The 24608-nt window shown below is 38.5% G+C and overlaps 1 protein-coding gene across 2 annotated transcripts in view; it reads left to right on the plus strand.

The window, feature by feature from the left end:
- TMEM161B (transmembrane protein 161B) overlaps nucleotides 1–24608 on the plus strand; it is a 42818-nt gene that overhangs the window by 2934 nt on the left and 15276 nt on the right. For both annotated transcript variants that reach the window (XM_033086899.1, XM_033086898.1), the window contains exons 2-8: nucleotides 6100–6203; nucleotides 9418–9498; nucleotides 14168–14265; nucleotides 15856–16012; nucleotides 21180–21331; nucleotides 22716–22776; nucleotides 24463–24603. In XM_033086899.1, coding sequence (XP_032942790.1) covers nucleotides 6100–6203; nucleotides 9418–9498; nucleotides 14168–14265; nucleotides 15856–16012; nucleotides 21180–21331; nucleotides 22716–22776; nucleotides 24463–24603 — 794 coding nt within the window. The remainder of the gene's footprint in view (nucleotides 1–6099; nucleotides 6204–9417; nucleotides 9499–14167; nucleotides 14266–15855; nucleotides 16013–21179; nucleotides 21332–22715; nucleotides 22777–24462; nucleotides 24604–24608) is intronic.

Here is a 24608-nt window from a genome sequence, read left to right on the forward strand (position 1 = left end):
TTTTGGTTTCAAACAAATCACCATGTTTCAAAGGAAGTCATGCACATTCCATGCAGCAGTTTATGGCTCTTTGACTCTGGAAAGACAGTGGTCAAGAGAGAAGTGACTTTGGCTGTGAAAACGCTGTGAGGGTGAGCAGTTGGGTGATAGTATTGAACCCCTTATATATTCTTCATGCCACTTTATACATCTTTTGTTGTAAACAATGGTAGGTGCATAAAAATTCTAATTCAGGGAAGCCTTGGTCGTGAGAATAGAAAAAAAAAGTAAAAACCTGAATTTTTAAAAGAGTACTCTTGGCATAGATTTCTTTTCCAAAATTAGCTGTATGAATGTCTGATTTTTTTACAAATCATAGGATTTGAACTGTCTCAGGTTGCTCATTATCATAACAATTTTAGGTATTCTATGAAAGTAGTCCTTTTCACTTTAAGATGTTCATTTTAATGAACATTCACTTTAAGATGTTGCACAAGCTTGTTTTTCTTTGGCCGTCCTATATATTATTTCCTACTGTTTAGAAAACGATTTTGAATTGCATTTAAGTTTCAGGAGAACACGATCTTGTTTATGCAAACTGGAGCTTTTGCATGGACATAAACATGTGGAGAAAAATTTACATATGAGGAAAAATGTATGTGGGGCAAAGTCTCGTTTACAGCAAAAGCAATAGTGTGTCAGATATTAAATGGATTTCAAAGTGGTTGTACTGATTTATCTTCCTGACTTCGCAAATACCATTGCACATTTAAAATTGCTGGAGATAGGAGTAATTGTTTCATTCTTTTGCAAATCTTGGTGGCCACTACTGTTACAATACCTTTTCAATTTTTTACTTGAAAAATCACAGCTGTGTTAGTATGTTTGTGTGCTACCATTGAAACATATTGTTATGCCCTGTGTTAACATCTGCAGAATACTCAAGTATAGTTGTGTTAAAATCCTGTTTTTACAAGACTTACCACCTCAGAAAGTAAGCAGTGGGCATTAAATTTTTGAAGGTGAAATGGTGAATGGGATTCTTCCAGCTGTTTTTCAGTCATGCAGTTATATCCTTACTGCAGTCCTGATGCATACAACAGTTGCCTTCACCTCAAGGCCCTCATCTTGTAATGGAGGAGATGGTTACTGTCAGAGAACAAGTACAGTAATTTCATGATTACAAGCTGCACTGACTATAAGCTGCATCCTCCGGGTGTCAGCGACATTTTGTTCTTTGTTCATACACAAGCTGCACCCAATTATAAGCCGCTCTGTTGTTCGCAGCGAGGATCGCCGTGCAACTTTCACAAAGTGGCCAATTAGTAACAGAATCGTGGGAACACGGCGTTTACTGGCTCGGAGCGGTGTGGGCTCAGCCCGGCTCCCCCTCCTTGCCGGGGAACGGCCCCGGCCCGGCTCAGCTCCCCCCTCCCCCGCCGTGGAGCTGCCCCGGCTTGACCCGGCTCCCCCTCCCCCATCGGGGAACAGCCCCGGCCTGGCACAGTTCCCCCCTCCCCTGCCGCAGAGGTGCCTCGACTCGGGTCGGCTCAGCTCCCCCTCCCCCGCCGGGGAATGGCCCAGCTCGGCTCCCCCTCCTCCGCTAGAGAACTGCACCGGCTCGGGGCTGCTGCGTACTCGCATTTCCGGCAAATTCCTGAATTTTTTTTCATATATTAGCCACTCCCAAATACAAGCCGCACTTCCGGGTATGGAGCAAAACTTAAGTCAAAATGGTGCGGCTTGTAATCGTGAAATTACTGTAGTTTCAAAGTCCCGTGTAAAGCTGGGTGTTTGAATTACTTGTAATATGTAGATAGCTGTTAAAGGGAAGAAAAGATGGAAACCCCTGCTCTTTTGCTACTGGTGAGGAGGAATAACCTTGGCCAAGGTCAGAATAAGGAGACTGCAGTGGTGTCTTTGCCTAATAGCCTTGTCTATCTTTGTATTTCATGTTCTATCATTCGTTTAATGATGAAAAGAAAAAAATGTTCTTTAGGTAGATTCTTTAAGTAGAAGTACTTTTAAAAATTTGTTGAAGTTATTTTTGTTACTCTGAAATAGCTGTTGGTGTTTCAGAAGTACACTTACTGTGTAGATAAGAGTATCGTAACTTTATCTTAATTGCTTATTCTTAGTTTTGGTCCTTCTACTAATCAGCAGCTCTGTCTCCAGGTATGTAGTAAAACAGACTGTGAAAACCAAAGTTCAGGTTATACTTTATTCAACCTTACAATTTGGCTTTTCAACCTGCCATTTTTTTCATACCAATTTTAAGAAATCTGTCAATCTTGACTTTAATGTGACTGCTGAAACTATTCTTGTGGACCACTTAATACTTTATTTTAAGCTTTTATGGAAAGTGTGCTATGTTACTCAAACAGAGGTAGGAATGCTATGGTTGCTGGAGGATCAGGAAGTTAACACCTCTCATCAGAGCTCTTCCTCTGTGGAAGGAAGACTACCAGACTGCCGTTTATCAGACCGTGTTGTTGCTGCATGGCTGTACCATTTCAGTCTCATTTTTGACCAGGAGGTTGCTTGCCAGCCTGGTGTTTTTCAGAAAAACTGACTTATATAGTTAGCTTTGGTTCTCATGCTTCCCAGCATTAGAGAAATTGACAGAAATGTCTTTGATCAGCAGAATACCGACCTCTCTAGTGTTTAACTTGGATTTCAAGTTTCAGGCTGCAAAGCTGAAGCATGATAGGGACATGAATGTTTGTGGAATCAGTGTTGAAGGCCTTACAAAATGATTTCCGCAAACTAGTCTATAACTGCAGATGCTTTATTGAACCTGTGCAGCAGTTCTCATCTCTTAACAGATGAGTAGTGTTTTTCTTAGTTTTGAGTCAACCTGACCGCTGACTGTGTGCTGATTACTTCAACACAGATCACGTGGTGGGTTCCAGGGTTTGTTTAGCGAAGGTCCTCAGAGCCTCCTGTGGCTTTGCCATTGAACATCTCCTCCCTCAAACACACACCACTCTGTTTCTCTTACTCTAGATTTTGAAAGTTGATTTTTGACAGTATTTCTGACTATAAATCTAAACCCTATGTCCTCTAATTTAGAATGTACAAGTAGGGAATGTAAGATATGGGTGGAAACTAACACCTAATCTTCATTTATGTTTCTGATGTGAGTGGTTTTGAATTCACACTGATATTAGTGTAAAGTGTAAAGACTCAGAAGTATGGGGGAGACTGGATTTAGATAGAGGCTGAATTGAGCCCTGTATTTGGGGATAGAGGGAAAATGTATTCTAGTGTTGTAGTATGGGGTAGTTTGGGATGTTGTATGTGTTAATAAACATACAAGTAGAGTGTAAACACATCCAGGAAAAATGTAGAGTTGGCAAAAAGTTTTGCTGTGCACATAGCATTTACTTTGACTCACTCATTTGCTGTGTTTCTGTGACTAGTGTTCTTGCCTGGTTGCAGGAAGATTAATGTATTTTAAAAAAAAAAATCTTATGATAGCTTTTCTTTGTTAGCATATTGCTTGTGATTGATTACTATCCTTCCAAAATTGAGACAAATGTGGTGTATATGTGTATATATACACATTTTTTAATTGCTTAAAGTGTAGAAAAATACCAGAAAGATATTAGGTAAAGTCAAAATTATGTTTAGAGATACTATTTAGGTTTGGCTGTTTTGTTGTTTTGGGGTTTTTTGGGGTTTTTTTTTTGGTTTTTTTTTCTTCAGGTGGCTTAAAACTTGCCAGGTTATTTTAATTTGTACATTGAAATGTTTGTAGATATTTCTGTTTTTATCAAATGCAGCAGTGACTTTATAGGAATAAGCACTATAAATTTCTGCTGGAAAAGGGTAGATAGGGTGCAGAGAGACATTCAATGGCTAACAGAAATTGTCCCTAATGGGTCCTGTTACAATGTGTAACCTTTACTTGAGTAAGGAAATTAGTTTCTGTTGGTGAACTTTTAAGTAGTCTCTTGAATTTGAAGTGTTTTAACTCACCTAGTGGACCTGGTGCTCTATATAAAAATAATTGCCTCGATTTGCATCTTTTTCCCTCATCTTGTCCTGAGTTAAGACAATTTCTTTCCCTTACAAGTAGGAAGCTCTAGGAGCAAATGAAGAGACATACTGGCACCTGATTAGGCTGTGCTTCTAATAAAAACATTATTCTAGAGAAATATTTATGTAAGTTCACTCTGAGAGAGTGACTTCTGAGTATAATGGCTTAGTAGATAGGCTAGATGAAGGGGCAGTGATTTCTCTTTGACATTGGGTGGAAGTGGTTAGTGCTTAGTGCAAGATAGTCAGAGTAAACATTTGATTTTAAAATGGCTTATTTTGTACCCAAAGAATACATACTATCTTAGCAATTTAGTAATGTAAGTATAGCATATATATTATATGTGCAGCTGGTAAGACTTTCATTAGAAGTACACTTCCCTTAGCTAGGAGGCTGGTGGAATTGGTTTGAGTAATCTATGCACAGAACTATGCATGATCCTTAATAAAGATTGAGTGTTCCAATACATACAGCTCTTGATCCTGATATCAGTAAAATAGAACATACACAAAAGCAAGGTTTTACTTTCTGAGGTACCTCAAGGAGTTGATGGTACCAAAATGTAGAAGCAGTAGAAATTTCAGGGAGGGAGAAAGGTGAAGAGGCTTTTGAACACCAAAGAAACCTGGTGGTATGAGATCCCCTCCAAAGATGTTACTTCAAAGTATAAAAACAGTATCATCTACTTCTAATTGAAAAGTGGCACTTTTTAATGAGACATGTGGTAACATATTGAAAGTCTTTATAAATACTTAAAGGATAATTTGTTCTGTCTCAGTCTCCCTCAATCATGTTGAATTATGCATAATAATGTATGTCCAAAAACATTTCATCTGCCTGTGTTTTTTAATAAAAGCAGTATTGACATAATTTGTGTTTTACTAAAGGAGAAAGTGTTGAAGTGCATGCACTTTTCTTAGTATATTATTTAGGATGAAAGATTATACTGTTAGTAGGGAGGGGGAAGGTTGATGAAGAGTTGTGGGTTGATAGCTCATTGCATAGCAGGTGTTGATAGCAGGGACTTGGCTTGTATGACCATAGGACTCTCTCTTGAGATGCAGGGACTAAGATGACAGAGTATCCACCTGACCAAGTGGAACAAGAGGATTTTTACCAGTAGTCTGGCTAAACTGGTACAGTAATTTCACAATTATAAGCTGCATCATTTTGACTAAAATTTTGGTCCCAACCCAGAAGTACGGTTTGTAATCCAGAGCGACCAGTATATGAACAAAGTTCTGAAATTTCCCAACCCGGAAGTGTGAGCCAGGGCGGAGCTGAGCTCGCGAATTATGCACCTGCCGGTAAAACCCATGATGGCGTGATTGTTACAAATTGGTTACTCTGTTGCGCGGTGGAGGGACGTGGGCTCCTACCGACTGGGGGCCGAGCTCCTTCTCCCACCAGCATTGCAGGGGGACGGAGCTCGTGAATTGAGCAACTGCCAGTAAAACCCACGATTGTGTGATTGTTACAAATTGGTTACTTCACTGCGAACGAAAGTGCGGCTTACATTCCGCTGCAGCTTATGTATGTTCAAAGAACGAAACGTTGCCGACACCCAGGCAATGCGGCTTGTAATGAGGTGCGGCTTATAATCGTGAAATTACTACCAGGACTTAGAGAGGGAGGAGGTGATTACTCTCAAATCAAGAGGAAAAAGTGGTGGACTGAGCTGGTAAGCTGAGGATGAGGATGATGTGGAGAGGAGTCCTTGAAAACGACTAATCAGGGAAAAGAGAAACCCACACATGTAGGTAAACAAAGAGGAAATACGGTGCGTAGATAATGAGGCAGCAGTATGAGGGGGAGGATATTAGACCTCTTCAGGGGGATTAACTATGGTGACCTGGGAGTGTCTTTTCCCCTTTATGAAGTTTGTACGTGATTGTAGCAAGTTTCAGAGAAATTGTGTTTTGAGCTACTACGGTATTCTGCCCCCTCCTTCCCCGATTCCTCCCCAGTGTATTGTGCCTGTTATACAGAGCGTTAGTAGATTAATTTTTTTTTTAGATACTTCACCACTTTTCTGAAACACATGCTGACTGACTTGTTATTAACTTACTTCTCTACAGGGTGTGATAGGTGTACAGTTGGTGGTTACCATGGTAATGGCTAGTGTCATACAGAAGATCATACCTCACTATTCTCTTGCTCGTTGGCTTCTCTGTAGTGGCAGGTAAGATAAGTGTGAATATGTAATTATGCATCAGACTAGTAACAGTAAAACATACTGATTTTGTTTGGGTTTTTTTTAAGTAACTTACTTTTATTACATTTATTACCATAACAATGTTACACCTGATTTGTGAGCTCAAGGCAAAAAGACAGTGTTGCTGTAAAAGAACATGCTTGTTTGTTACTATTAATTGTATCATAAAGTTAATTGTTGTTTGGCTGTCATATTAAAGGTACAAAGAGCATCCTCTAATATCAAAAAGCTACATGCAAAACAAGATACTAAAGAATAAAATTATTTTGTTTTCCTCTGTGTTGTTTCTTTGTTGTGGTTCATCTTCCTTCTGATTAGCCTTGCATATGAAGAGTGCTTAGGTATTTATAAAAAAAATATATTCCTTTTTAATATGTCAAAGGACAGGATTGGTATAAATTTCAGTATGCTATTTCCTTGTAACAATTGATCAAATGGACATAATGAGTTGCAAGGGGGAGCATTCCCTGTGTGGCTGTATCCATCATAACAACGAAAAGCAGCAGCTGTTTTGAATATAAATTAGTATGTTAAATATTAAAAGAAATCATAGGTAACTGTGTTTTTTCATTTGGTAAGAAGAATACTTGGTAGGATTAGCAGGTACTGTGCTGTCTTTTGTAACTGTTAAAGTTTTGAGAATAGCAAATCCTTACTGCCTGCTTTCTGAAGGAGTATCCTTGAATAATAATGTACTCCATAGGAGTATTAACAAGTCTTTCGAATGACTTTTTTTTCTCTGCATCTCGTAATTATCAACTTGTTCCTTTTTAATATCCCAGATTTCATCACCCATCAAGTTGCTAATGTGAAATTACTATAAATGTTTAGATGCATGTTAGGTATAACAATAAACCGTAATTGTCGTGTGGATAACAGAAACAGGAATTATAACTCTTAATTGTTGTGTGAAGTATCACTGTTAACCATATTGGCTGGGTGTCGAACACCTTACTTGTGCTCTAAAAAGAAGGTAACACTAATGAATATGAAACAGCCTACCATTTATTTTTAAGGTGTGTCACCATGAGAGTCTTTTATCAGCAGTCATCCAAATGACATATTGTCCCTTTTATGTCTAAGATTGATTTAAACTTCTATTTGAGGATTTAAATATCTAGTTACTCTTGTAAAATAATTTGTCGGTATTATGCCTATGTTCTATCTTGTGAAGTTCTCACTCACAGTATCCTTGTTTTAAGGCATGCCTTGTTCCAGTGATAGGGAGAAGTTTGCTGTTCCAGTCTTTTTCAAATAAATTTCTCCATTTGTCTTTGCACATCTGCAGATTATATATATAATCAAGCAGGATTATATATATACCTCAAGCAGGATTTCAGCACTTGTGCTTAGGTAATTCTGCTCTCACAGAAGTCAGTGGGAGTCTTACTGCCTTCCATGCTAGTATCCTTGAAAAACACATTGCTTTTCAGTTTTCCTTATTTATCTTGTGACTGTTTTAGTGCACAGTAATTTCAGGCTCTCAAATAGAGAGCTCTGTAAGTCTGAAAAATTCCCTGAATACAGGAATTGTATAAAGAGTCAGAAGTAATCCTGTGTTCTAGAAATAAAAATAAGTCAGAAGATTAACTACAACAAGAACCTGAATTTTAATGGCAGAAAGAAAAGCAGTTATTTTCTTAGATAATCTCATAGACTATATTTTATCATTAACCCATTTCTCCTTAGAACTGTCTTTTTGCCAGTGGTATTTGACAGACCTTTGTGGGCAGGCTGGTAGAGGGTTTTATGAATGTAAATGTGCAGGTACAGGCACAATCCTAAAACAGTCTGACTGTCTAAGGAAAAATTACCAATTGCTCCTCCTTGCCTTCGTTAGTAGACTTCAGCTACTAAGTACAGTAATTTCACAATTATAAACCGCACTGAATATAAGCCTCATCTCTGGGTGTCAACAACTTTTCGTTCTTTGTCCATACATAAACCGCACCTGATTATAAGCCGCACATTACAATACAGAGTGTGATAAAAGGTATCTATTCTATCACCATCTGTTGAGAGTAGGGGCAGTGATCCTTATCTCCATGTGAGATATTATCTGCTAATGGGCCATTCACTGAAACCAGGCGGGGCATTGTTCTTTTCACAACCCATCCTTCCTCCAGCGAGTCATTTTCTGCTAATGGCCCATTGAGTCCCACCATGTAACTGATAAAATTACTTCATCCCATTGGAAGTTGCTCCAGCCGGGAGGATGAGCCCAACATTTCTTACCAAAATAAAACCAGAGGTTTTGGGACACTAAGGGAGCCTCTTTCTCCACTGGACTCCAGAGGAAAACCGGATTTCTCCACATCACCACTGGACCTTTAGAGGGAAACTGCATCTTCTGCAGAACCATTGCTTCAACTGAATCACATCTGTCACTGCAAGAGGACTGCAGCCACCATTTAATGGGACTGCTACCAACACCCTACCTGACGGGGTGTCAGGTTGTACTCTGACTTTGTCAGGGTTTGGAGTTTATTTCTTTGTAGTACTGTATTTCTATTTTAATTTCCCTAGCAAAGAACTGTTATTCCTAATTCCCATATTTTTACCTGAAAGCCCCTTGATTTCAAAATTACAATAATTTGGAGGGAGGGGGTTTACATTCTCCATTTCAAAGAGAAACTCCTGCCTTTCTCAGCAGACACCTGTCCTCCGAACTAAAACAGCAACTTTTTGTTCTTTGTCCATATATAAGCTGCACCTGATTATAAGCTGCACTTTGGGTTCAGACTAAAATTTTAGTCAAAATGGTGTAGCTTATAATCGTGAAATTACTGTACTTTATTAAGTTATTTAGAATATGGTTCTGATGAGTAATTGTACTGGTATAATTATTCCTAGTAAACTTTCCCAGCTTGTGTGACTGTGTTTGCTGTATCTGATGGTATTTTTAAAAGTTGGTGTTTTGAGAACTGGAGGGGTTTAATGTAAATGACAAAGTCACAAAGCTTTCTAATTATGTATAAATGCCTCATTTACTGACAAGAACTCAGCTCAGCTGTTCAGTTCAGGCAGGGTATTGGAAGACAGAGGTGCCTTGCTTAGGAGTGACAAATGACAGGTGTATTAGTAAGTATATACATCTGTGTTGTGATATGTTTTTTTGAAAGCCATGCTCTAAAGTTGCGAATAATGGTATTGTTTTACTTGGTATTTTCTTTTTCTTTAGCTTACGCTGGTATCAACATCCCACTGAAGAAGAACTGCGGATTCTTGCAGGGAAGCAAAGAGGGAAGAGTAAAAAAGATAGGTAAATACTTGTTTTAAGCTTGTCTTCCCCCACCTTTTGGGGTTTTTTTCAGCATGATATGGTTCGTCTAATAACTTTGCCAGCCTACTTTTGTCTTAGCATGAGTTAAAAACTTCTAGTTGCCCTGGTTGCATTAACTGTCAGAGTTCTTTACCAAAATGTGTTCTGTCAGTTTAACAGTTGGACATTCCCAAATTGTGCAGAACTGGTTAATTTCCATCCACAAAATAGTCTGTGAAATGCTAATTTTATGGCAAGTTTTTTTAGTGAATGTGTGCATTTAGATAAAAACTGAGGAAACAAATCTTAAGATTGTAGCTCTTAATCTTGAAGCAGGAGAAGAAAGATTTGAATATATTAGTTCTACAAAGGATTACTATGAGCCGCCATTCTTAATATGAGCCCATTTACCTTTTTCACAGCTGTTATGTGAAATGTTTCTAGTGAAGAGAGAGGGCAATATTAATTCTCTTGGAGAAGATACCAATGTAAAACTTTATCTGAATTAATGAATACAGGTCTGGTCACTTGTGTTCAAGAAAAAATAGTTTATGTGTGAAATGCTGAACAGAGCTGCTAGGATCATCCAGGGAACAAAGTCTACTCAAGGAGCTTAAAGGAGCTGGGCTTGTTGCATTTATTTAAAGATAGCTTAGGGGTTGGGATAGCTGTCTATCAGCTTAAACTGGAAGTATATTTCTGGTAGTCAGACATGAAGTTCTGAACAGCCATACCAGAAGTACAGCTGCATCAAGAACGGAGACATCTTCAAGTGGTAGAGCTGGCCATGTTGATAAAATATTTCTAAATTGGTTTTGTTTAGAACCAAACAACCCACTCTGGTTTTCTTTTTGGCAGGACAGGAGGTTTGCTCTAGCTCCGTTTCTTCTATCCCAGCATGAACTCTTAAAAATCTTGAGAATTGAATTCATCTCTGCACTGCTGATACAATCTTTCAGTTGTAATGTATTTTTTCCTCCTGTTTCCTAGCTCTTAAGCAGCATGATTATCAATCTTATTTGCCTGATTTAGGTTGGAAAAGGCCTCTGAGATCATCTAGTCCAATCTTTGATCTCTTGTCAACTGGAACATGGCCCTAAGAGCCACATCCAGTCATTTCTTGAACACCTCTAGGGATGGCTCTTCTCTGGACTTGCTCGAGCACCTCAATATCTTCCTGGCTGTGAGAGGCCCAGAACTGAACACAGAATTTGAGGTGTCAGCTCAGTAGTGCATAGTACAGGGTGCAATCACTGCCCTGATCCTGCTTCCCACACTATACCTGAGAGAGGCCAGGATGTCCTTGTTCTTCCTGACTCCTGAGGCCCATGCTGGGTTATGTTTAGCCACTGTTAACCAACAACCCCATATCCTCTTCCGCTGGGCAGTTTTCAAGTGGCTCTGCCCCATCCTGTAGCATTGCATGGGATTGTTGTGACTGAAGTGTAGGACCCAGCCCTTGGTCATGTTGCACCTCATGACATTGGTGTCAGCTCATCAATGGAGCCTGTCCAGTCCCCTCTGCAGAGCCTTCCTGCCCCTCAGGAGAGTGTTGATCATCCAACTTAGTGTTTGGCAATTTACTGAGGGTGCCCTCTGTCCCCTTGTCCAGATGATCTATAAAGATCTTGAACAGGATGGCCCAATACAGAGCCTTGTGGAACACTATTAGTGACCAACTGCCAACTGGATGTAGCATCATTCACTTCCATTCTCTGGATTAAGTTGTTCCTTGTAAAGTAGTAAATTTTTTTTTTTTTTTTGCAACATTCTTTAAAATTAAGAATCGCTTTTTATCTTAGCAATTTTCTGTGACAAAAATGAGGCAAAATAGTTGTGAATAAGATGATAATTTATAATTATCCATTTAACTAGTGATATTTATTCATATGTGAAAAAACTTTAATTATATACAATAATTTCACTATTACAAGCCGCAGCTGATTATAAGCTGCACGTCTGGGTGTTGGCAACATTTTGTTCTTTGTATATAAACCGCACTGGATTGTAAGCTGCACTTTTGTTCACAGCGAGGGTCCGTGTTTAACTTCCACAAAGTTGCCAATTAGTAACAGAATCGTAGGAAGGCGGGGTTTACTGGCTCAGGACTGTGCGGGCTCGGCCTGGCTTCCCCCGCCACTGCCGAGAAGCGGCCCCAGCCCTGCTCAGCTCTCCCCTGCCCCGCCACTGCTGGGGAGCGATCCCGACCCGGCTCCCCTGCCGCCACTGGCCCCAGCCCCGCTTCCCCGCAGCCACCGCGGAGCTGCCCCTACCCGGCTCAGCTTCCCCCTCCCCCGCTGCAGAGCTGCCCTGGCCCTGTTTGGCTCCCCACTCTGCCGTCACCACCAGGGAGCAGTCCCAGCCCAGCTCCCCTGGCACTGCCAGCCCCAGCCCCTGCTCCCCCGCCGTGGAGCTGCCCCGGCCCAGCACGACCCCCACTACCGCCGCCGCTGCAGAGCTGCTCCAGCCCGGCACAGCCCCCCCCTCCCCCACTGGCCCCGACCCCGCTCCCCCATGGCCGCCAGGGGCAGCCCTGGCCCTGCTTCAGCCAGGGCTGGCTCGGCTCGGGGCTGCTGCATGCTCACATTTCCAGTTGGTAAATTTCTGAACTTTTGTTCATATATTGGCTGCTCCGGAATACAAGCCGCACTTCTGGGTACGGACCAAAACTTTAGTCAAAATGGTGCGGCTTATAATTGTGAAATTACTGTAATTGTAAGTTTAAATTCACCTCTACAAGCCTTAAACTGAAAAACACAATTGCCAAATAATAATTGTACTTTACTCTTATTGCCTTTCCTCAGACTTGCTAGTCTTTTACAGTAGTAGTAGTAGTAGGTGGTTTTATCAAGGTGAATGTTAATCACAGGGGAATACAAATCTTCAAAGAAACTAAAGGGGTTATGTGGAGGCTTAAATGACACTTTGCTTGTTTATCAGCTGAGTGAATAATAAGTTATTTTTGAATGAATAAACATACCTCTGTGTTCTTGAAGAAGTGACTCTTGTTTGGGAAGATCCATAGTTAAGTGGGAATTGTTCTTGTTGAGTTGGTTTGGATTTACGGATTAAGGTTGCACAAAATAGAATATACATCTTGTGAGCCGTTTTAAAGAGGAGTTGTGAAACAGTGTGGGAGAAATAAGGATGCATCTGTTCAATACTCCCCATGATAAAGAATACTTTCCATGGTAAAGAATTTGAAATTTTAGTTAATTTTATTCAGTGCATATTACACTTCAGTACATTATGCTGTAGGCTTTAGGAGCACAGGAATATTTGGCAAGTTTCTGCTTCAGATTAGTTTGTATTATATGAAACTGTTAGGCTAATGAAAAGGTCCATAGTTACTGTGAATTACTTTGAACTAAATCCTGAGTATGTTCTGTCTATGCCTCTTGGATTGTAGGGCCCCTGGAATAGTTGAAGTGTAGAAACACCAAGTTTTGTTGATCTGAAATGGCTTCAGTGGTAAAAATGCTCACCTCACTCAAGATGATAGTACTCCTGTATAGAGGCAGTAGGAAAAATAATCAGTACAGGTGGGGGCAGGGAAGTACACAGGAGCTTGCTGGCAGTCTAGTCCTTGGGCAGTGTTTGGGACTTCTTTATAGATTTGCACAATTGAATTTTTTGAGTAATACATTACATTCCTATCTACAGTTTGTCCATTAGAATTCTTGTGCTTCAGGTTATACTGAGCCTAACCTGAAAAATTTTATTAATGCTTTTTGCTTATATTTTTCTCTCACATATGAGCTGAGATGAAAGCATTCCTGAAAACTAAGTTCATGACTGATTAGATTTCTTTTTAATGCTTATATCCCAATAGTTTGTTTTTTTACGGAAAATCCATCCCTCCTTTTCTAATTTCAGAGGTGATATTCTAAAATGTGGCAGTTTGTTTCCTTCTAGCCTTCTAGAGGTTTTAAGTTTTAGGTTTGATTTTTTTAATCTAACATCTTCTGATCTTCTTCAATGATTTTGTTTTTTCTTTTATAATAGTGGGAGAAGGAAATTTTACATTAGTTCGTAATGCTGATCTACCAGACAAAATTCTTTTAACTGTTTTCAGAGTGTGCTGGGTTTTTAAATTTGAAGTCTACTAGTATGACTTAATTTCAGGGAAGTGAAAATCATGATGTTGATATAGTTTGAGAGCTCCAAATGAAAAGCTCTTTTTGTTCTAAATACACACCTTCTTAGAAAGATATCTTGAATTGTCTTCACTTTATGTCTAGTAGGTTGGACCTTTCAGGGATCTAGGTCAGTTCAGCTCATGTGATATACCTGCTTGTTGTGACAGTAAGGACTAATGCAATTTTTTTTTTTTTATCTTGGGAACACTCTGTAGCTCTGAATAGAGAAAATCAGTCGGCCAAAGTAAATACCATCCCCTGGATCTTGACCCAATACATGTTCAAATTGAAGCATCTGGAGGCCATTTAAATCCATACCACAACAGTATGTCATAGTCTGTCATTGGGAGCCATTGACATACCTTGTTGTTTTCCAAGATCTGAACTTAAAAGTACTACTTTGAGCTAGAGACATAAAAATATTTGTATTTGGGGGGGAAAAAATTCTAAAATTTGAAATGTCATTATGTATTGAAAAAAATCTATCTTGTCATATCCAGGCTTGTATTATGTATTTATTTCTTTTACAGAAAATATAATGGTCATATTGAAAACAAGCCCTTAACCATTCCAAAAGATATTGATCTTCATCTGGAAACAAAATCTGTAACAGAAAGGGACACTATTGGTAAGAATACACAAACTATAATATTTTATTTCCAATATATCCTGATTCTTTCTATCAAGTGTTTATTTGTAATTAATGCTGAAATATCTCTTTTGTAGACCATGAATGAATAGAAGCAAAATGAATAAGCAGGTAGTAGGGCTAAGTCTCCTTTCACATTCTATGAGTTACATTTAATAGCAGTGATGTGGAAAGGGATGAGTTGATGAAATCCAGCATAAAGCACTACATTGTATCAGGTGTCCATTACAATATGAGACAACACTGAAAGAATCACATCACAGTCTATACAAAATAGAGTTTTTAGCTTTGTACAAGAAAATAACAATTGGCAGATGTCAAGTTATATACTTTCTGCTCATCTAAAATAGGAAATGTGCTGTAGCATTGGAACCTAAGCCTTTTCAACCATACATCTCAAACATGCAAGTAAAATGCTTAAAAAAAAGCAAGTGACAGTACAGAGTATGCAGCACTAAGTGTTTTGGAAGGTACTATTTTTTTGGTGCTGATTTTTGATTATTAAATCATAATCATTCTGTTACAGGAAGTTCGTCTATGAGTATGTATGTGATATGTATTTCCCTTCTACCTACCTGTTTATATTTGTATGTTCTCCAGATAAATGTAGAAAGAAAGGATGCATATTCCTATGAAGGAGACCTCTCAGCTTAAATTATAGGAGACAGAATTTTTGTAACAAATGAAGTTTTTGAAGTAAATAAACAAAACATTCACAAGTTTCAATTACTGTTACTTTCCTGAAATGATAGGATTTAATTGCCAACCTGAGTTATACAGGATAGGGTTTGACTGTGTTTGAAAATTAATATATACAATTTTTTTTTCAATTTAACCAGATTGTTACTTCAAATAAGTGTAGGACTTGGAAATACTTAAGTTTGCCCAAGTTCCTATCTTTGCTAACAGATAGCTTGTAGTCAAGTCAGATGTTCAGTAATGTCTTCTTGCTTTCAGATTGGGTAAATGTAGGGAAGGTGTTTGGAAGGGACAATTTATGTTTTCACAAATGGTTCTTTGCAGAATCCAACACCTGTGGCAACTCTCTCCATAACATCCAACCTGTATACAGCACAGTATGATCCCCGGAATTTTTACAGTGAAGCTTACACAAGAATTATTGCTGTATATGTATTAACATAATCTCATTAAGCAATATCTTAGATGGTGGCAGTTTGTGGAAAAAAACTGTTTATTTGTAATACAATAAATGATAGCCAGTGAGATTTTAATCTTTAAAAAAGGGTCTAAACAAATCCTCTAACCTGGAATTGCAGCCAGACTCAACTGAAAAACTGTTTACTCTCTGTGTTGCGAAATCTAAGTTAAGTATGCTTTTTGGTTTTAGGATGTTAATGTTCACATTGTTCACATTGTTGAGTAACTTCTTCATTGTTGTTGCATTTCACTTGGTTGATTTGGATCTATCTAAACTTCACTTTAATACACTTAACACCCAACCTCTTGAAAACCTCTTTTAATTGCTACTCCATTCTATATACATCTATATACATTCTACATAACTCCTTTAAAGCATGCCTTTAACATTCACAAACTTGTATTTTTCAGCATTGCATTACTTTCCAGAATATCAGTGGTTGGTGGATTTCACTGTTGCGGCTACAGTTGTCTATGTGGTGACAGAAGCCTATTACAGCATTATGAAGCCCTCACAAGAAATGAATATTAGCATAGTGTGGTGTCTGCTTGTCTTGGCTTTTGCAGTGTATCCTTTTCTGTTTTGTTGAATCCCCCTCTACGTGTTCCAAATAGGCTACATCATTCAGTAGTTTGTATAAATCTCTGTGCCACTGATGGGTGGGATACAAATATATTTAGTATTTGGAAAAAGAATCCTGTATGCTGATGCCGTTGTTGAATAATGTATATGCTGTTCATGCTCTTTGTAAGTGCTGATATCATTAGCTTGTAAACATTAATACCAGACCATTTAGGAGAAAAATACATGTATACAAATATAGTTAGTGCTCATCTGTAGTATGTAGTGGTTCTACACTAACTTTAATGCATTATAAGCAAAAACTAGAAAAATTCAGTTGTTCTAAACTAACTTGATTTTGCTCAGTTTGGCAGTCAGAAATAGTTATATGTACATGAAGTACAGCTTTTGAAGAAGTTTGGAAATTTAATGCACATTTTTTGTTTTCAGTATGTTTAATCTGATACTTCCTGATCAGAATTACAGTGATGTGTATACTAGTTTATTGCCAAAAAAACATGTGTGGATTTATAATTTTAAAAATTATAATTTGAAAGTAAGGTGTGTAGACAGTTGTAGGAACGGAGCTCTGTGAAAAGCTAAACACACCTCTGAAACTGAGAAAAACCGAAGTAGAAACAGGCATTATGAAACCATAAAATACTTGTTTTGTTAGGGAGAAAGCAGATAAGTTTTTTTTTTAACTGGAGAAGGCAGTATCAGACATAGATGCTTGCATGGTAATTAACTGCATTCCACGTATGAATCCGGGCACACACTCCAGGGAGGAAAGTTGCAGTTTAAAGGTATGATAGGGGATAAAGCACTGGAATTCAATAGGGGCTTGTAAGAGTGCTGATTATAGAAAGGTGAACTGGAATGTGAATTGCTACAACTCCTCTGCTCCTTCAGCAGCTGAGAACAGATAAAGTCGTAAGTTATAGTTGATAAACCTCTTGAATATTCAAAATCGTTTCCTCTGTGTAATTGCTAGTTCATCTTTATAGATTCTTAATGTGTTGTGGTTTTTTCAGTTGGCTTGTAATACTAGCAGTATCTAGTGGTGTTACATAAAACCTTGAACTCTAATGTTTGGTTACATTTGGTGAAGCGTTTTGAATGTGCTTCATGCTTACCTGTCCTTGGTAATTATTAAAATGTGTGCTGCCTTTGTAGTATGGACAAGAGTTCTTTTGTAAGTATACTGAAGTATAAATGATGTAATTTTTCCCTAGTTTTCGCTTGTAATGCGTAAAAACTTGCTAGAAGACAAAGTCAACTCGTAGCTGGAAAAAAGAACATCAGTAGCATGCTTCCAGATCAGGTGTTTCCCCCTTGATATGTCAATGAACAGATCCATGTTTCAAAAGGTGTTTTTTCTAGTCTGTGAGAAGAAAATCAGTGTTTGGCTTTTATGTACCTTTTAATTGTATTATAGCTATAGTATAGGTAATACATACTTTTCACTGCACATCCTTTGTTTTATTTTTTGGTGTGAAGTCAGGAATTTGAGTTTAATCTTTGCAGAAGAAAGTAAAAAGAAGTGGCTACTGCTTTAAAAATCAGAATTGATAGGCAACACTTTTCATTCCAATTTTGAGGATGAGGGGGAGTTTAATAGAATTAATGGCTAAACAAACTTTTAATACTAAAGCCACAGTGTACTCTTGGATTTATTGGTGACAATGCCCTGTTTGCTTCATCTCTTGTATGTCAGGAGTAGACAATTAAATAACGGTATAATAGTTGCAGTTCTAGGTGAAACAGAGTTGTGAATTATATATTGTAGGAAAATCCACTGCAGGAACACTTTCTTACCGTGCTTTTGTACACTGTCCTATCACTACTTTCATTTGGTTATCAATTCAGGGCAGAACTTTTAAAAATATTTAAGTTGCCTGTCAGGGCAAGATTTTTGTCTCAGTAGTGAGTGAATGTGCGAGTATCTGTTAGAGTTGTGTTTACTACCTGTGTGAAGAGTTAGTGGCAGTGTAGAAGGATGCAGTACCAGGAAGCAGAGTCCAAACTTTATGTTAGTCTTAACATGTCCATAAATATGTTAACATAACTTATTCCAGGCATTACAGCTTTTTGGGTGAAGGAGGTACAATACAGAGGTATTGCTAACAATACTTGTGGTTACTAGAACTTAGTCAGATGAGATTTCAGAAGAGGTTCATTCATGTGTTGTGACATCACGGTTTTGGGATGTAGAGAATACTTAAAATTTATTCAGCTAATTGCTAACTCAGTATGTGGAGACCAGAAAAGATTTTGTGATAATAGAAGATTCAGAAAAATGTGGTTTGTCTACGTATTTTTTACAGAAAGCAGTCAACATGATATGTCAAAGTTAAATATAGAACAATTTTGCTTTGCTGACAGGTGTTTCTTCTGTTTCATGCCTGTGTGTTAAGAGGTGGAAAGTTGTACAGAGGATACAAAGCAAATTTGAAGGTGATCGAAAACAGCACCCTTGACGGCAGGGTGGCCCTGCAAAGCAGCTTTGACAAATTTGAGATCTGGGCAATCACCAACCATACTGAGTTCAACAAGGGAAAGTGCTGTATTCTGTGCCTGGGATGGGGCAACCTGGTTGTATGGGCAGAGCAGGGAACAGGGGTCTGGAAAGTAGTGCCATGGAAAAGGACTTGGAGCTGCTGGTTGACAGAAGGTTGAGTGTAAGTCAGTAGTGCCCTGGCAGCCAAGAGGGCAAACTGGCCCAGCATGGCCAGCCAGACAAGGGAGGGTGTTGTCTTGTACTAGAAAAACATTCAGTTATTACAGAGCATCTAAAGGAGGCCAAGAGGATGATGGAGGAGGGGAAGCCAAATGAGGAGTGGCTGAGGACAATTGGTCTGTTCAGCCTGGAGAAGAGGATACTGAAAGAAGAACTCATTGCAGCCTACAACTTTCTTGTGATGGGAAGAGGAGGGGAAGACACTGATCTCTGCTCAGTGGTGACTTAAGACAGGACTTGAGTAAATGACCTGAAGTTAAGTTGGGGGGGGGGGGTTGGATTCACTATTAAGAAATAGTTTTTCATGCAGAGGGCAGTTGGTCACTGGAACAGGCTCCCCAGGGAAGTGCTCACAGCACTAAACCTGATAGAGTTCAAGAAATTTGGACAGTGGTGTCAGGCACATGGCATGATTCTTGGATATGGTGCTGTGCAGGCCCTAAGAGTTGGATGATCCTATGGGCCCCAGCCAGCTTGGAATGTTCTCTGCTTCTATGGATTCACAGTTTTTTAGGTGTTTTAGTAGGAACAGAAGATGGATCTTTTTCACTTCAACCATATGAACTATAAAATTAAATAATTCCATAATCGCAGCAGTTTAAAAAATTAAATTATTTTTGTAAAATTAAAAAATTCTGTAGTGCCTGGAACTGTATCCAATATGCAAAGTGTACAATTCTATAATGCTTCTTGTGGCCAGAAAAGACTGAATGAATGGGGAGGCTGATGTGGGCAATCTATTAACTTAACACTAAATACTCCCAAATTATCCTTTCAGTAGATCCTGAATATTAGGTCTTGCAATGGAAGGAAGTGATGAAGCAAGCTATAATGCTTCAATTTTCTCCAACCCAAAAATAGAAACACTAGTGATTTTTTAACTAACAGAGGGTTTCAGTCATGTAGTTTGCATAATCATGAATCTATTTATTGAGTTCTGAATCTGCACTATAATTGTAATTTATTGTTAGTATTCTTTCTTTTTTCTCCTTGAATTTTCCAAATCCTTCAGATACAATCCATACTTGAGGTCATGAAGTATCTGGGGGGTCATAAATGTGATGATAGATTAGGACTGTTGATCACAAACTTTTATTAAGTCCTTTGTTTAAATTCAGGGTGTTTTCAATTTGTGATTAATGTCCCTAGCTGTAAAAAGAGCCTTAGCTTAAGCATGTGTTATTAGAGAAACAAAGCGTTCCTGTATGATATCTGTTATGCACTTCTTTTTGGGATGACTTAAGTCTTCCTTTTGATGCATCAGTTCTTTCTGTAAAGTGCAGAGGGACCTGAAGGTGATTACTATATGAGATTAGAATGACTAGATGCAGTCCTTACATATTGTGCATATTAGAATTTCTCTGCATATACATGAAATTCAGCAGTGTGTATGTTAAACGTGTGCTACCTGTTGAAGTATGATATTGCATAATCATAGTTCCTCGAGAGACTGATGATTTTTCAAATGTTTTACTGGGTAGATACCCCAAAAATGTTTTCATATACTCTATATATTAAAATTCTTTCAGTATTAGAAATGGACAAATACAACTATTGTTATTGCATAGTGGGGGAAAAATGTGGTACAGATTACACTTAAAATCTAGTTTTTCCTTTTTCTCTTAGTTTTTTTTTTCAAATCACTTAATGCCTGGAGTTATCTCCAACTACTTTATTAAAATCTGGACTGGCCTACCATATAAATTCTAATGAGCTACAGTCCGTGGTAGTAAGAATTGACAGTGTATCATGGAAAGTTTCTAATATGTTTCGCTTTAGAACTAATTTAGAAATATGTAAAAAAAGAATACTTAATAAATATTTTTAAAACATCCTGATAACAGAGCAGGTGATGTTTGTCTTTGTGGTAGTGGGGCTAGATAAAAGGATTTGATATACCAGATTAAGAAGAGTTTTAAGACTGACTTTGTTTTTCCATGGTGAACATGAGTAGATTTTTCTTTCATAGATAGGATTCAGTGTGCTGTTGTCTTAACTCTCTTTGACCTAAACGTCTCAAATGTGTGCACAGTTGAAGTACTTGAGGAAATGGCTTAGTGGTGAACTTGTTGGTGCTAAGTTGATGGGTACATTAGGTTGATGGACTTGATCTTAAAGGTCTTTTCCAAACAAAATTATTCTATCTAAAAGGAGAGAAATATAAGTTCATCTTTTCATGTGTCTTCTTTCTTACTATAAGTAAGCCTAGATCAAAACTCTACTCCAGAGTATTCTTGGCTACACATTATGTGATTATTTTGCTTTAATGTTTTCTGTAATTTAACCTGAAATTAGCTAAACAAATATTACCTTCAAAAGAAGTAAATGCACATCCTAGAACAGCCCTGGTGTAGATGACCAAAATACAAGATTATAATTCTTAGTTATAGTTATTTTACAAACTGAATTTTCCTTGACCTTTTTCTTACACAGTAAGGTACTGTTTTCATTGACTACCCATTATTTCAAAGTTGAGGATGGAGGTGAAAGATCAGTCTGTGTCACCTTTGGTTTTTTCTTCTTTGTGAAAGCAATGGCAATACTCATTGTGACAGAAAACTATCTAGAGTTTGGACTGGAATCAGGTAACTCCTTTCTTTAGTGTTTGAAACAGCTGTAGTGATTGTATGATCTGAAAAAAATTATTTCCAGTTTTTTTGAGAAAATCTTTGTTAAAACGTATAGTGTAAGTCATATGCTTCTAAGAAAATACTTTGGAATAAAGATTCTAAGTACAGTAATTTCACGATTACAAGCCGCACCGTTTTTGACTAAAATTTTGTTCCCACCCCGGAAATGCAGCTTACACTCAGGAGCGGCTAATATGTGAATAATTTTCTGACATTTCCAAGCCCGGAAGTGCAAACCGAGGTACCGAGTCGAGCACCTACCAGTAAAACCCGGATTTACACGATTGTTTCAAATTGGTTACTCTGTTGCGTGGCGGGTGGAGCCAGGCACCGTGCCGGCAGCACAGGGAGGGGGAGGCGGGGGAGCTCCGTCCTTCAGGCAGCGCAGCCTGGGGGAGGCGGGGACTCCCTCCTGCTGGCCCCGTGGCCCGGGGGGAGGTGTGGGGCTCCCTCCTGCTGGCCCCGCGGCCCAGGGAGAGGTGGGATCCTCTCTCCTGCTGGCCCCGCGGCTCAGGGGGAGGCAGAGGGCTCCTGTCCCCACCTGCTGCCACCGCGGGAGTGGGGGGGTTCCCTTCCCCTCCTGCCGCCACTGCCGTGGATGCCAGTGGGTTCCATCCCCACCTCCCACCACTGCCGCGGGTGCCGGCGGGCTCCGTGCCCCCCTACCACCGTGGCACAGCACCGGACCAGGACAAGTAAGCCCAGCGGCAGCGGCGGCTGGCCCCGAGCGACCCCGCCGAGCGGCAGCACCAAGCTGGGCCGCCTGGCCCCGTCAGCAGCCCCGAGCTCTCACGGCCCAAGCCGAGCCAGTAAACCCCGCCATCCTGCGATTCTGTTACTATTTGGCAACTTTGTTGCACGTGGGTCCTCCCTGCGAGCGACAGGGTGCGGCTTGTGTATGGACAAAGAATGAAATGTTTGCCAACACCCAGCGATGCGACTTATAGTCAGTGTGGCTTGTAATCGTGAAATTACTGTAATATCCTGTGTATTTTCCTGCCATTCTCTTACATAATGTAATCTTTGCCTAACTTGTTTGTTTCGTTAATTGTATTTGCCTTCAAGTTATAGATTTAGCCCTTTTTGACTTTCATAGTAAAGAGTAGCTCACTTACTGGAAAAGAATTTAAAAAGTTATCTTTTTTCACCTTTCCGAAATGTCCAAATATTACAGATGTTATTACTCAAGTTTTATTGTATTGTGGCCTAATTAGCATATGAAAGAACTCTACTAGACATATGAAAAAATTGCTTAAAAGATGACTTGTTACCCAGCATTCCATTTCACAAAGGGGATTCTTCATTTGTACTATAGTAAAATAAATATGTGTCCCTGCAGGATTCTCGAATTTCTCAGAAAGTGCTATGCAGTTTCTTGAAAAACAAGGTTTGGAATCCCAGTAAGTTCCTAGAAATTCACTTGTCTGTATGTAAAATTATAACTTGTCTGTTTATATGTGAATTTATGAACCATTTGGATTTTCTTAGCTAGACTTTGTCTTGCGTGTTTTAATTATGTACATGGTTATAATCCCTGCAACAGTTTAAAGAGATTAATGAAGAGATCTGAAAGTACCCACAAGTAACAAGTTACATTAAAGTTTTTCTTTTAATATGGAGGTAATTTTTGGCATTTTGATTGTAGTTAATAAAATATAGTTCAAAACTGTAAATACTTTTTTCACAGTATTTCCCATCAGCAAGGATAGTTTAAATAGACAAGTATTTTTTGTCATTCCTATGGCATGCAAGAGTATGAGTGTGCAAAAACTACAAGATGAAGTTTGTGTTAAAGTTCTCATTAGGAATAAATTCTGTTGTTCACTCCTGTTTGCAGATTGTAGCTGTATTCCTATCACGCAAAAACATTTGCTTCCTACAGGACAACCAAACCTCATGTAGACTGTTGAAGGAACATGGGATAGCTTGTGATGTTTCATAGGCAGTCTTTGTGTATTGCAAAATGGATTTCTGTTACAGTTCATTGTACCTGTGTGCTAAAATTTAGGGAGCGTTTCATCACTGGGAGCACAACATTGAATTTCTTTCTTGTTAGTTCTCAAGTATCATGCAGAAGCCATGGCATATCTTTATCTTTGAGGAATAGAAGTTTCCTCAAACTAAATTAGTTTAATTTATGAATAAACTCATGGGGAACTGGTAACTAAATCCCATGTATTTCTTGGGCTTCCTTTAATCTGCTTTCCTAAGCTATTGCAAAGTCACTAGCTTATGTATTCATTTACTTGTTAAACATGTTTGTTTAGTTATAAACTATTGCAATGCTTTGCCTTTCTTAACAGCAACTGAGTTAATGATGATGTCTCTTGATAGTTTAGGTGACATAGATTAAGAAAGAATCTGAAACTCATTTGAATCACTAGATTTAGTTTTGTTCCTCTTAAATCTGTTAGTTACATTTCCCTCTAACCACAGTTAAGAGTTTTTGTTTTTTGTTTTTGTTGTTTGTGTGAGGGTTTTGTTTTGCTTTGATTTTTTTTCTTTGTGTAATGCTATGTTTGTTAATTACGTAATTAATTCTGTGATTTGTTTTATATGGGTATTTTTCCTGTAGTTGGAAGAGGCATGTTAATGACCACATGTAATTTCAGATAAATCTGTGAAAAGCTGCAGCAATAACAGTTTGATAGAGATTTTAAATCGCTAATGGTAGAATAAAGTATCCATTTTGTCTTTGAGCAGTTAAACTTATGAGACGTCTGTTCATCTTAAAAAAATAATCCTTAAATTGATTCTAACTTATCTATTTCTGCTATAGAATTTGTTGTTAATTACAATATAATTTTTTCTTCTTCTCTACTAGCAAATTGACATCTCACAGTCAGTAAATTAGGTTTTTTATTTTTCTAGGAAATAGATGACTTGGTTTGGTTTTCAAAGTATTTTTTACAATTTTAATTTCTGACTGGTTTTTAATAATGCTAGTATTCTTGAGGAAACCTATAGAATACTGTTGGCTTTTTAAATTAAATGTTAGATACTATTGGGTTGAAAGTAGTCTGTGATTACTCCCTACTCCCCCAACTTTCCCCAAGAAAATACATATTTCCTTTCTTTTCTTTTAGGGGTCCTGTGTCTAAACTAACCTTCAAATTGTTCCTGGCTGTTCTGTGTTCACTTATTGGTGCTTTTTTGACATTCCCTGGCTTGCGACTGGCTCAAATGCATCTGGATGCTCTGAATTTAGCAACAGAAAAAATAACACAGTAAG

The sequence above is a fragment of the Catharus ustulatus genome, unplaced genomic scaffold (genome assembly GCF_009819885.2).
Source record: "Catharus ustulatus isolate bCatUst1 unplaced genomic scaffold, bCatUst1.pri.v2 scaffold_68_arrow_ctg1, whole genome shotgun sequence".
NCBI classification, from domain to species: Eukaryota; Metazoa; Chordata; class Aves; order Passeriformes; family Turdidae; genus Catharus; species Catharus ustulatus.